Source organism: Herpailurus yagouaroundi, unplaced genomic scaffold (assembly GCF_014898765.1).
Source record: "Herpailurus yagouaroundi ecotype Mexico unplaced genomic scaffold, PumYag 198, whole genome shotgun sequence".
NCBI lineage: Eukaryota > Metazoa > Chordata > Mammalia > Carnivora > Felidae > Herpailurus > Herpailurus yagouaroundi.
In genome coordinates, this window is record NW_024412429.1 from 27226272 (window position 1) to 27239941 (window position 13670).

At 38.3% G+C, this 13670-nt stretch overlaps 2 protein-coding genes across 14 annotated transcripts in view; one reads left to right on the forward strand and one right to left on the reverse strand.

The window, feature by feature from the left end:
* REPS1 (RALBP1 associated Eps domain containing 1) overlaps positions 1-6150 on the forward strand; it is an 87901-nt gene extending 81751 nt beyond the window's left edge. For 6 of the 7 annotated variants that reach the window (XM_040449042.1, XM_040449045.1, XM_040449041.1 and 3 more), the window contains 4 exons: positions 916-1011; positions 2670-2818; positions 3515-3620; positions 5882-6150. In XM_040449042.1, coding sequence (XP_040304976.1) covers positions 916-1011; positions 2670-2818; positions 3515-3620; positions 5882-5950 — 420 coding nt within the window. In that variant the 3' untranslated portion in view covers positions 5951-6150. The remainder of the gene's footprint in view (positions 1-915; positions 1012-2669; positions 2819-3514; positions 3621-5881) is intronic. The other variant, XM_040449046.1, reaches the window with a different exon arrangement.
* A 1553-nt stretch (positions 6151-7703) lies between these two features.
* ECT2L (epithelial cell transforming 2 like) overlaps positions 7704-13670 on the reverse strand; it is an 82437-nt gene continuing 76470 nt past the window's right edge. For all 7 annotated transcript variants that reach the window (XM_040449032.1, XM_040449036.1, XM_040449031.1 and 4 more), the window contains 2 exons: positions 9763-9935; positions 7704-8327 (listed from right to left, as the gene is read on the reverse strand). In XM_040449032.1, coding sequence (XP_040304966.1) covers positions 8200-8327; positions 9763-9935 — 301 coding nt within the window. In that variant the 3' untranslated portion in view covers positions 7704-8199. The remainder of the gene's footprint in view (positions 8328-9762; positions 9936-13670) is intronic.

Genomic DNA, 13670 nt, shown 5'->3' on the forward strand with positions numbered 1-13670 from the left:
GTCTGTAAACAGAGGAACCTTTAAAAAGTAGATACTAGAATGGACATGAGTGAATAAAATACCTTCTGCTGCTGCTCTAGAGGATTTCTGTTCCCTAGGTCTGTGCTTCTTAATTTCTTTAATTGGTCTTAGACACCTGCTGGTTGCAATATAATGCTTAATAAGAATGAGAATCTGCGTGGAAGTTAGTTGTCGTGTGAAAAGATACAAACACAACCGTCTGGTCATGGCTGAAACACTGCTCAGGGGCTTGCTTCTTAATGCTGAGGGTCTGATGTGTGATTTGGTGAAGATTTCCGTGTAATAAGTGGCTGTGGTTACCATAGCTACACTCCATTTGTGTGACAGTAAGTCACTTCAGTTAGACAGCAGCGTTCCAGGAGATTCTGTTTAGTTCTAGCGGCAAGAACTTCTCTAGGGATTCCCGACCTCACTAAACATAAATGTGAAGTTGGAGAGACTTATTAAAGCTTCTTACAGATCCGATCCATGGGAAATTTTCTACTAGCCGCTTCTTCAAGCCTGTAACTTTCTGCCTAGCCCTGGGGCCTCTAGGTGTGTGGGCTGTGCCTCCAGGAAGGCAGGGCGAGCCTGAGGGGAAGTCCAGGTGTGCCCAGGGCATTGGGTACTCGGCTCTCTGGGGTGGAGGCATCCGCTCCCCCAGCCGCAAGAATTTTCCAGACTGTGCCGGGCTGCATTCCCAGCCCTCCCCTTCTCCCTCAGAGACCTGTCACCTTCCCTGCTCCCTGCCTTTCTGTAGGACAGAATAGTCATTGTACGGGGTTTTCTCAAATTCCTTATTATCAGACTGAACATTTTCTTAATATTTTACTCTCTGATTTGTTAACATATGTATTTATGCATAATTTTATACTGATTACATATAGTTAGGAATGATAATATATTCATCTCTAGGTTGAAAAAGCTTCTGATCCTGCAAGTTCTCTTCGAGTTGCCAAAACAGATAGTAAAATTGAAGAGAAGACAGCTGCTAGTGCTCCTGCCAATGTGGTAGGCGACAAGTCTTGTATAATATTGGTTATTTTGTACATATAAAATGTGATATGACGTCATTTTTACTTTGTAAGATTTTAAAACTGACAGAAATCTTAGAAATAAAGTTAACTGTAGAGCAACCTAACCCACCCGTTGCCAGAACTGTAATATACTGAGTCGGTCTCAGAACAAGGTCTGCCCGTTTAAAAATTCTAGGAGATAATAGGCTGTCGTCCAGCATAGACCATAGGTTCTCAGAACTCATGTTACTACATTCTTCACATGCATAAAATAGAGCTTCCTTATTGGTCACATTCAGTTTGTTTTATTGCAGTCTTAAATGTCACAGGGAAAAATGGTCAACGCTTGAAGAATGTTATGCTCTGGGCTCTTCTTCTTGACTGTTTTGGGGATTATTTTTTCCCTAGCACATTTCATGAAAATTTCGACACACATGGTAAAGTTGAGAGAATTTTACGTTACATACATCAAAAAACCCACACTTGACCGTACCATTACCAGTTTCCTGTACTTGCATTGTCATGTATGTCTCTGTCCTTTATCTACATCAGTTTTTCGTATCTGTTTTTTGCATTTCAAAGTAAATTACAGATACTGGCATATTTTTCTGTTCAGAGAAGTGTCTTGGTAATTTTTTTTTTCTGTTCTCATCCAGATATTCCCAGTAGTTATTACAGCACATGCCTCTGAAAGTGCTTAAATTGTGCTTTCCGGACACCTTAGTTTGTACCGTATTTCTGTGATGTTTTTTAATAGTGTGTTTTTGTCAGCTCACGGCAACACATAGCACTTAACCAAAGATATGGCAGTTGATTCTCATTTTTATCTATGAACAGATCAAATCAGGTTATGGTAAATGCCAAAATACCATATTTGAATCTCAGTTTCCAACAAAATGTCCACTTGTATTCAAGAGTTACAAATTACTGGGGCTCCTGGTGGGCTCAGTCGGTTAAGCGTCCGACTTCGGGGCAGGTCATGATCTCACGGTTTGTGGGTTCGAGCCCCACAGCGGGCTCTGTGCTGACAGCTTGGAGCCTGGATCCTGCCTCAGATTCTGTGTCTCCCTCTCTCTCTGCCCTCCCCGCTCAGGCTGTCACACGCATGTGCGCATTCTCTCTCTCTCTCTCCCCCCCCCCCCCCAAAATAAACATGTAAAAAGTTACAGTTATTGTGCATTTTAGTTATGAGTTTTAAAGTATTGCCTAGCTTTCTACTTCTTTATAAATTGCTTTATTATTGATATATTTTAGTATTTTTGAGTAGGAAATCCTAGGATAATGGATACATATTTCTGGAGGCTCCCTTTTATACTTATTAAACAGGTATATATATTGAGCATGTTTCTTGTTAACATTTAAACTGTGAATATTACAGTTTTGAGTCAGATTTGGGACTCAAGGAACTCCTGTTGCCCTTTTTAAAAGAGTATCTTGTTAGGTACATTCACAACTGTGATGTCAACAGCCTCTCCTATTGAAATGTAACTTAGCTGTGGTTACATCTGTATAAATTGTTTTAAAATGGGACAGATGACTTTTAATTTTTGGAGAATAAGCAGTTTAAAGAAAGCAAATGATGTTGGTGAAGTGCTAATTAACCGTGAATGTCTTCAGGACATGCTCCTTGTTGACGGAATTCTTCTCTTCCAGAGCAAAGGCACGACACCCCTTGCGCCACCACCTAAACCTGTTCGCAGAAGATTAAAATCGGAAGATGAATTAAGGCCGGAAGCTGATGAACATGCACAAAAGACCGGTGTCTTAGCTGCTGTTCTTGCATCACAGCCTTCTATTCCTAGGTAATCAGAGTAGTTCTGAAACAAATGTAATTACTAGTAACAAAAAGCACAGCAATTAAGTTATCAGACTAGCTCTTTAGTTGAGCAGAGGTTCTCAGCTTCTCCTCTTTAAGCATTTTCTCTTTTATGAGCAGGTGTAATATGCTTTCCGCTTTTCCTCTTTCTATTATTAAGTTCAATTCCATTTTAAAACCCAAACGCAAACCCTTGAGCAGATTTTTAAAAAATTGATAGTGTAGAATAACACTAGTATTTTAACTACGGTTGTCTTAGATCCAGCTGACTCAGGGGCTTGTGCACCAAACTCATCCCATGGCCTGTTTTTGTAAGTCCCAGAACTAAGGCTTTCACATTTGTGTAAAAAAGAGAAGAGCCAAGAGAAAGGAAAAAAAACAAAACAAAACAAGAATATGCTGCAGAAACCATATGACCCACAAATTTAAAATATTTACTGTGTGGTTGTATACAGAAGAGGGTTACTGATGAGTTCTACAGAAGAAGAGCAATTAAAACAATAATAATTAAGCTTTGATACTTTTGGCTGACCACTGAAACCAAGCAAGTGAGGTTGAACTATGCCATTAAGGCAAAAGATGCTCTTCTACTTTCTGGATTTAGTGATAGGTCAGGGAAGAATGAGAGAATTTAAAGATAAGAAATGAAAGTCATGTTTTCTTACCCTCTTTATCTTCTCAGGTCTGTTGGTAAAGATAAGAAAGCAATTCAGGCATCAATTAGACGCAATAAGGAAACCAACACAGTTTTGGCCAGATTGAACAGTGAATTGCAGCAACAATTAAAGGTATTCTGAATCTCTACTGGGGAACTTCCATGGACTCAAAACATCTTAGAGTTAATAGGAACTTAGAAGTGATCCAGCAATTCATAGGCTATATGGAACTTCCCAGGTAGCAAGAGAAACAAACGAGTTATCGAAAATGTTCTTTACGCCTTTGAACCTTTTCATATTAGAAGGAATTTTGCATATTCAATTCTGGTCTGATTGCCATACCCTACATATATATGGCATCACTATTTCTGTAATATTCCTGAACTTTCATAATGAAACCCTAGAGAGGAAATGTCGTGACCTCAGGTACCTCCAAGATCATAGACATGGTTCTCTATGCTCTTACTGAATTCTAAGATGATTTGAGTATTGTTAGTTTATCCTTTTATCAAAGACAACTCAGAATCTATTAAAGGGACTCAAACAGGTCTAAAGAAGAAGGAGGATGCAGACAATTTAGATCATGTCACATGTGGAAGAGAAAAGACTAGCCTTCAGTAGAAATGCTGCTTATGGCCAGCGTGTACTCCTGTCAACTGTACTTGAGAGGAATGGGTTTGTTTTTCTTACTACTGTGATTTCTTTGAATCCCTCCAAATAAAAATTAGCCAGAATCATTTATGGTTTACCAACATTATTAAATATTCATGTCTTGTAAACCAGTGGCCCTCAAATCTTAACATGTACACAGTTAATCAGGGGTCATGTTAAAATGCAAATTCTGGGGGCGCCTGGGTGGCGCAGTCGGTTAAGCGTCCGACTTCAGCCAGGTCACGATCTCACGGTCTGTGAGTTCGAGCCCCGCGTCAGGCTCTGGGCGGATGGCTCAGAGCCTGGAGCCTGTTTCCGATTCTGTGTCTCCCTCTCTCTCTGCCCCTCCCCCGTTCATGCTCTGTCTCTCTCTGTCCCAAAAATAAATAAACGTTGAAAAAAAAATTTTTTTAAATAAAAATTAAAAAGAAATGCAAATTCTGGTTCATATTAGGTATGGCATGGGCCTTGAGAATTCTGCATTTCTCATAAGCTTCCAGATGATGACTGTTGCTCTCAGTTCGCGTAGCAAGGTTATAAACCACAAAGATGAGAAAAGAGTCTGTGGAAGTATAAATTGAATTAAGAAATTTGTAAAATAAATGCAGAGTTAGTTCGTTCCCAAAACATTCTGTTTATATCCCTCATCTAGCATTTATCACACTATCTGGAATTACTGTCCATGGCACATTTGTCTCTCTGGCCTACTAAAATGAACTCACTGAGAGTAAAGCATATTTTCTGTTCAGGGCGACCGTAATACATTGTCCAAATCAAAATACTTTTCAGAGAAAAGGGAGAGGAGAGGGATGTGTTAATGTGTAGGCCAGGACATCAGAAATAAACTGGGGCTCCCCTAGATAAACTCACAACCGTATTGTCTCCATCCCCAAAACCTAGCGCATGTTAGGCATTTGATAAATACCTGTGAATGAATGGTATTTTTGTACAACTCTTTGATCAAAGAAGAGATTTGTAGTCTATGGTTATGAATTTGGTCTGTTGTAAAGGAAGAATGTAAAACTGAGAACAAGCTTGCTTACCATACCTTGACGATGGAAATCTTATCAGCACATGTTTTTCTGAAGAACTAAGGAAGCCTATAGAAACATCTATATAGAAGCTATGTTAAAAATCACTTTTCTCACTATATCTGAGAACAGAAAAAGGAAGTAGGATATGAAATAGGAAGAGGTAGCTCTGGTTAAAACACGATACTATCAGGGTGATCGAGAAAAAGAAAAAACAAAGCAGGTGAGTTAGAATTTCCTGGCTGTCTGAAAAGACGGCTCAGAATCAACAGTGATTAGAAATTCTGATTGCAAAATAGATCTATTCTTTGTGAAACTGAAACTCAGATGAGGTTCAGGAGTTTTTATGACCAGGTATCACCAGGAGAAAGAATCTGTTTAATTGATTCATCAGCTGTTACTGCAGGGGGTAGGTTTTATGCAAAATGCATGCATGAATAGCCATCATTTGCAAATTTTGGCTTTTCTAATAATTAAAAAACATTTTATTACCCTGATTTATTTTGTAAGAAAAAGATTTCAGTTAAGATCGTATCTTAATTTTGTGTACATTTAAAGAAACTACTTTTCTCAAGTGAGGTATCCTTTTAAAATATGAATGACTATCCCTTCATCACAAGTTTAAATGGTTTTCTTGACGCTTAGTTGTTGTATATGTGCCTTCATTTTTGTGTGCTTTGAAATATAACTTAGCTTTGCATCTTTTCTCAGGATGTTCTTGAGGAGAGAATTTCTCTGGAAGTTCAACTGGAACAACTTCGACCGTTCTCTCACCTATAAGCCAATTGCCGTTAACTGTGAACATACCCATTTTTAAGCAGTTCTGGGTCCAAGCCAATTTGGAGACCCAGACAGTCAGCTCACTGCTTAATTCAACATTGAATTTTATGATTCTCTTTTGCCCTATATGTTCACCTGTATTTAAGTATCTTTTATTTTTTAATTTCAACAATAAAAGGGTCAGGATGACTTTTTCTGGAGGTTATATTGTTTTTGTTGGCACAGCCCACTCTTCTTTACTCCGTAGCATCAGGAACTCGGAACATGGGTCCAGTGCACTTATGTGGCCAGAACCTCACACTGATTTGATTTACAGAACAGCCTTCCCGTTTATATCTCAAGCACAGACTGAAATGTTTGCAAAAGGGGAGACAAAATTAAATGAATCGTCAAGTTGTCTTTTAGGTTTACATAAAGCACCTATGGGTTTTTTTGTAAAAATCTTTAAAATGAGTTTCCTACTGAATTTTTTTATTCGAAAGAACTATATTGCATGAGGCACTCTTTAACCCTAATCAGCAGTCTTCAGGAGTCACGTGGCACTTTCAGGTTCTTCCATGTCCACTTGGGGGTCAGAATTTATCATTTCTCTTGTGAAAATTTGAGCCATTTTACCAGTAACTTAAAATTTTCGTGTGTGAGGTTTTGACTCAGCAGTCATGTAAACTTACAAGATAGCTACGAAGCCAGGCCTTTCTTATTTGTCTCCTAGAAGGGAAGGGAAAGCGTTGAAACCACCACCAACATTAAGTACCGTCCACTTGCAAACATCACCATTTTTTGCATGATTTATGCACTTGACTCTCAGAAGCTTATGCTTATCAGTCACTACAGGGATTATTTTCAGGTAATAATGTTTTAAAACTTCTGAGGGCATTAATTATCACAGAATAAATGGAAATTTCTTGAGATTTCCAGTTTTACCTTCAGCTATCCTGTCCTTCATTCTTTCGCCATAGAGACAGGTTTTTTCCTATTAACGGAGCTTCTGAGGTGTGCCCTATTAAGGATGATATACTGTCTTAGAATTTGTTTTACATTATATGATAAATACATTTTGATCACATTTGTGAATTTGCATTCACTGCTGACCAACAACAGATGTTCCCTTTAATGGTTTATTCTGTCTGTCGGATCAAGATGTTAAGCTGCATGGATATATCATGACAGAATCAAAGTGTGATTTTACACTAATAAAACAGCACAATATTTAACTTCTGTATATTTTTTAACAAGAATTTAAGTTTTCAAGAATTAGAAGGAATCTGTGTGTTTATTAAAGATGTTTAATATAGCCCAGTTCACAATCCTAGACTGTACTAGTAGATTTTATTATTATCTTAAAGGAGAATATGAAACAGGAAAGTGACAACTGAAAGCTTCCAATATTAATATCTACTTTAAGTGAAAAATATTATTACTGCATACATCAGCAGAAGTTTCCAGGTAGCTAACAGGTTACGGCTTCAGTTTGTTAAATAATTGAATGAAGGCCTTTTAAAGACACAGAAAACTACTCAACACCTATTTTGCTGTTTCTCTTAAAACAGAATTGTCTTACTTCCTTTATTTTTGTTTCTTAAATGTTTTTTTTTTTTTTCCCACCAACCTTCTAATTTAACAATGTCTAATTTAACTTTTTAAAACTTACTTAGTAGGTCTAAAATTTTAATTTTGAAGCCAAAGAAAGAAAGAAAGAAAATTTTGAAGTTTGCAACCAAAAAACACTTAAGAGTCACAGAAAACTTTTTAGTGCTTTGTAGTGGTTTGTTTTTAATGCTCTCTGGAGGACTACATTCATATTAAGGATATAGACGACAAGTTTTTAAGTTATTTATATTACTTATACACATTTCTAAATCAATTATATCATGAAAATTTATAAAGATATGATGTCACCAACAAAATATTTCTCTAAGCTGATCATTTAAAAAATGCTTTTTATTCCAATTTTGTTTTTCATTAGATCACAAAATAAAACTTTCAAATTAATCAAAATAATATTGTCTATGAAAATAACTACCAAAAGAAGTGCTTCAAAATTTTGGACTCAAATTGTTACTGTACATTTCACATAGTTGAACATGGATGATAAATCTTAAAAGTTAGGAGGGACTAAAGTCCCTAGGGATCATCCTAGTTCGTTCTCCTATCATCCATGACAAATCGTCATTCTGCTTCCTGCTGGATCTTCTGGAATAGAAAATACATTGTGTTTGCCAGGGAGAATTAGCACCCAGAATGTTTTCTCACTTGTCCAAACTGCTTTTGATGGCATGTTGGAGTGCTGACAACCATAGGAATTTGTCATCCCCAGCTTCTGTAGCACAAATCCATTCACGTTTTGGACCTTGAACAATAAATGCATTCCTGATATCTGTAAAAATATTTGAGGTATACTAATTAATGTTGGCAGGTCACAATCAAAATGTTTTAAAATTCAAGAATTGACCAAGTCACTTTGAGAATTTTTTGAAAACTAAAAAGGGATTCCAACAAATACAAATCCAGTTTAGAATATAAGTTCCTAAAAATACTGAATAATTTAGATATCTAAGATAGCTTTTGTCTTTGTAATTGTTCAATTGTAATTAGCAGTTAGTTTTAAAGACTAAATGGTAGATGATGTAACGTTCCTTAATTTTTTGTCTCGGCCACTCCAGAAGAACTGGGATCAGTACGGTCTGCACTAAGAGCTGGTGCAGGTAGAGATGTGAGACCTAGGCCTGCACCACGCCGGTATGAAGGCCGGTGTCAGAATTAAGCCAGTTACGTACTTGAGTGCCAACCGCCTAGCAGGTTATAGAATGATGTTTTGACACAGGGAAGAGCTTACTAAGGGGAGGTGAAAGCAGACATCCTACCCTCCTTAACCATTCCCGGTGATTATAGACAGCTTAACTCAGGTTATCTGAGTTTGTCTTCTAGGTGGACATTTATTTTCACCTTTGGTGTTCATCTTTTTTCAGGCTCAGATTTAAAATGGGGCTAACACTAGTGGGAAGCATCCCTTTTAATTGAGTTCCTTCTCTAAGATCTTGGTTCCAGCTTTATCCTTACGTCCTGCCTTGACATGCAGTGAAATATATTGGCCAGATTGTCTGGCCTAATAGAAATTGAGGAAAGAGAAAGATCCTTTTAAGCTTGGGAAGTAGAGTGCAGGATAATAACTAAAAATAGGCACAGTAGTGTTTTTAAGTAGGATTTCTTTTTGTAACACGATAGTTCTATTGAGGTTATTAATGAATGAAATGTTTGTTACTAAACATCCTTTGCAAATCTGTTAATTACAGAAGAACTTTCAACTTGAATATGAATTTAAGGAATAAAAGGTGCACAGATCTGTAATAATCACTTAGTCCTAGTGGGATGGGAATGTAGATAGAAATCTAAAATAGTAGCAAGTATAGGCAGTGTAGAGTCCTAGTAAAATGGAAAAGTGATGGATAATAATCTAAAATTGTAGCATTTACAAGAAGTGGCGAGTAGTGGTCATAAGGGCTCCAGCTCTCCTGTCAATTGCTTCAAAGAACTCAAGATGATGTTCGTTCATGCCTCCCTTTGTGCTTTTCGAAATTGTTTTCCTAATATGTAGGGTGCACATCTGAAAATGCAAGCATTCCTTCCGTTTGCTGTTTCTAATAGATGAAAGTTTACATTAATGAAACCTAAAAAACATTTGGATAATTATTAGCAAACTTGCAAATTAAAATCAGAGTCCTTTTCCCACTTTTATATTTTCATAGTTAATGAGCATTATATAATACAGTTTTCTGAAGGTATTTAACTCTTGGAAGAAAAAGAATACATACATTTGGAATCTGGAATATCCTCTACAAGTAACCTATGAAGAGCCACCGACGCAATGAACTGGTAGGTTGATTTTGAAGTCCTTTCAAACGGAGTATGAGATGTGCCCCGACTCGAAACGAGTAGTGCATCATTGAAGAGAAAAAGACTGAGATCACGGGTGTGTTCATAGGTCCTGTGTTAAAAGTGAAGGAGGATTACGTATACATACATACATACATGCTTTGTTATACAATTCATCATCTTTGCATTGAGAAGCCAGTTGTCAAGGCTTTTGCGCACTGCAGACCTTTGGAATGGCTGGTTGAAGTTCTGTGTAGTCCCTTCTGTTTCTCAGATGTGAATAGTCCCTCCTGTCTCTCAGACCAGGGCTGTGGGTGGGCCTCAAGGTGCCTTGATGGAATGGTCTGAACTTACTCATTGCCCAAGTGGTCAATCAGTGTGGGGCAAATGGACGTTGAACTTTTCCTCCTTTATGACATGAATCGTGCGAAAGCTGTGTTTTCAAACTTCAGTCAAGTTTGGTATTTTAATGTTTGAAGTATTTGGGTAATCGGGAAAGTAAGTTTTTGTTTGGTTTCATCTTTAAGGGTAACAACAGTTTGGGGTAGAGAAAAACACAAGAACCAGTGTGGCACAAGGTGTCTTAAGCACAAAGCAGGGACAAATGCATTGAACTCCTAGGTAGGAAATTCGAATTTCTCTAATTTTGATTGGAGGGAAATCAATAGATGCTACACTTCATCGGTATGAAAGGTTAAGCAGCTCTTCATTTTCACTGAGATTGCTGCGATGGTTTATCAACAGGCAATACGTGACGTCCACCCCCGTCTCTGACCCCCTTTGCTGTTGTGTTGCTGGAGCCAGGTCTCTGTGTCTGGTAGGTGCCAGTGTGCTCTAGTAGGACTTCTCAGCAGAGAATCAAGCAACGGGTTGGGGAAGAGCCAGGGGAACCGCGCCTCCCCCCAAACACAGTGTCCCCGGCGTCCCCCTCCCCACACACCAGGAGTGGCTAAGTGAAGCCGGCTCAGGGTTTTACCAAAGGATAACCAAAAACCTTTCTTCTCTTAGAACCATCGAGCAATCCTCAGTTACTCCAAGAAAGGGAGTCACTTTACAGTCTTGATGTTCACAGGAAGTCTCTTCGTTTTTTATCTCAACCATCTTTGTTTAATTTTTAAATTGTCTATGAGCATCCACATCAAGTTTTACATAAATGCTAAGGTGACATCAGTCCATACCCTTGGTTTTTTTAAGTGTCCTTTTTTGGTCACTTTTTCTTTTTGCTTGGCTCCCTCCTCCCTATATTCAATTTATCCAAGTCACCAAGCTAGTACCTGGCTTTCTTCATTTTCTTCCCCGCTCAGGTAATCACACGCATATGCACGAATATACACATCTATTTATAGATAGGTTGCCATTATTTTACAAAAATGGAAATATTAGTCACACTTTTTTCCTGCTTTTGTCCACAATGGAAATCACTTCAAGTTAACTGGTATGGCTTTAATTTATCCTTTTTAATGGCCAACTAATACTTTATGGTGTGGGTAGCCCTTTTGATGCACATTGGTTTTGTTTACAGGCCTGGGTCTTTTTCCTCCCTTCCCTTTCTCTCTCCTTCCTTTCACTAGTTCTTTGTTGTCACTATGAGCGGTGTTCCAATAAACCGATCTTTACATGTAAACAAATCCCTTACATGCTGTTATTTCTATCAGGTTTTAGGGGGTTGGATTGATTGGTCACAGGGTTTATGTATTTTTATCGAAAACTTCCAGATTGCTGTCCCTAAAAGCTGCTATAATTACCGTTTAGAATCCATTTTATACAATGGTTCTGGCTTGTACATAGTACAAACTTTTTTTTTTTAACATTTTATTTTTGAGAGAGGGTGGGGGAGGGGCAGATGGGGGGTGGGGACAGAGGATCCAAAGCAGGCTCTGCGCTGACAGCAGCAAGCTCCATACGGAGCTCAAACCCGTGAACCGTGAGATAGGACTTGAGCCGAAGTTGGACGCTCAACTAACAGCCACCCAGGCACACCTCGTGGTACAAACTTTAATGTCCATCAAAATTACCTGGAGAATTGTGTTAAAATGCAAATTTTAGTGCCGTAGAGCTACAGTAGCCTGCGAATTTCTACATTTCTAAAATCTAATAGGTTTTCAGCTCATCTAATAGATGATGCTGATGTGCAGACCACATTTTGAACAGTGAAGCATTTAAATGATTTATTGGTTACAACCACATCAAGCTAGGCAAAGGACTGGTTCCGGGACTGTTTTAAGGAGTACTATGCTTCAGATTCAGCTTTTTGGAGAGTATTAGGAAATACAGGTTGTGTTAGATGTGTGGGTAAATAGAAGAGCTGTGATCACCCAACCGTAAGCCAGCTTTTTCTTTTTCACACATTCCCTTCCCATTTCTATGTGATTATGATTTAGGCTGGAAGGAGTTGGGGTGCTTGCAAGAAACAATATTCTAGGTCAAGTTGATAGGGTATTCTGACAATAGGGGTGAGGGAGAGAGGAAGCAGGAAAAGCAGGAGATAACATTTATACAGATAAAGTCTGTATGTAATGGTCTACATGTGGTGAATGACCACTTTAAGTAGGTAAAGAACACCCATATTGCCCTTTTTTGGCATTCATTTTACCATATTACTGATAACAGTTATTTTTCCTATCGTAACCAGTTTAGAAAAATGTTCAAAGCTATAATAAAATTTTTCTGTTTTATCTCAATTATCAGAGAACATGCATACAAGTTTGATTTAAAGAAGTGGCTTTGAAAGGAGTGTCTGCTTTGGTAAATGATCACTTTTTACCTTTGGAAGGGGTAATATTGAAAGTGGAGGTAAATGAAAGAATTCCAGTTTTGTGACCCACTTGGAGCAGGTGAGTGGTTAGGTGGCCAGGGAAGGGAAGGAGCGGGCACATTAACTCGTAGTTGAGGCCACTTGCAATCAGAGGACACGAACAGGGAAACAGGCTTGAAAACGCACAAAGAGGCTTCTGTTATTTCAATCTGATTTATAAGAATTTTTTTTTTAATTTTTTTTTTCAACGTTTATTTATTTTGGGGACAGAGAGAGACGGAGCATGAACGGGGGAGGGGCAGAGAGAGAGGGAGACACAGAATCGGAAACAGGCTCCAGGCTCTGAGCCATCAGCCCAGAGCCCGACGCGGGGCTCGAACTCACGGACCGCGAGATCGTGACCTGGCTGAAGTCGGACGCTTAACCGACTGCGCCACCCAGGCGCCCCTATAAGAATTTTGTTTAAAATACAGTAAAACCTTGGATTGTGAGTGACGTTCTGCGAATGTTCCGCAAGACGAGCAAACATTTCTAATAAGTTTTAACTTGGTAAATAATGTCTACGTGACGCCGAACGTCACACAATCACAACTGAGCCCAGGGTTCTTGAAATTTGCTTTGATATAAGTGCTTTGGATTACAAGCATGTTTCTGGAATGAATTATACTCGCAAACCAAACTTTTACTCTCTCTATATACCTGAGTTCTATCTAGAAAGAAGGTTTTCAAAGCCATTTACTAAATTAAGCCCCTCAAGATCAACAGTTTTCATCCACAGACAAGAAACACCAGAACTTTTTTTTTTAAACGTAACAATTCCTCTACATATATAAAAGTAAATAATTTCATCTTTCATATTGACATAATAGCGGCTAAAGTGGAAACTATGGATCCCAGTAGGGTTTCAGAAAGCCACTTCTGCTCATACTGAAAAGAACCAACCCTAAGGGGTAGGGTTTTTCCTCTAAACTTGGATAGAATTTCTTTTCTTACTCAGAAGTAGGTCAAATGACTCAGCAAAAATGTAACAGCTCTGTTCTAGTTTAAATTCCTAACATCATCCTAGAAGTGTTTTGTTGTTGTTTATTGTAT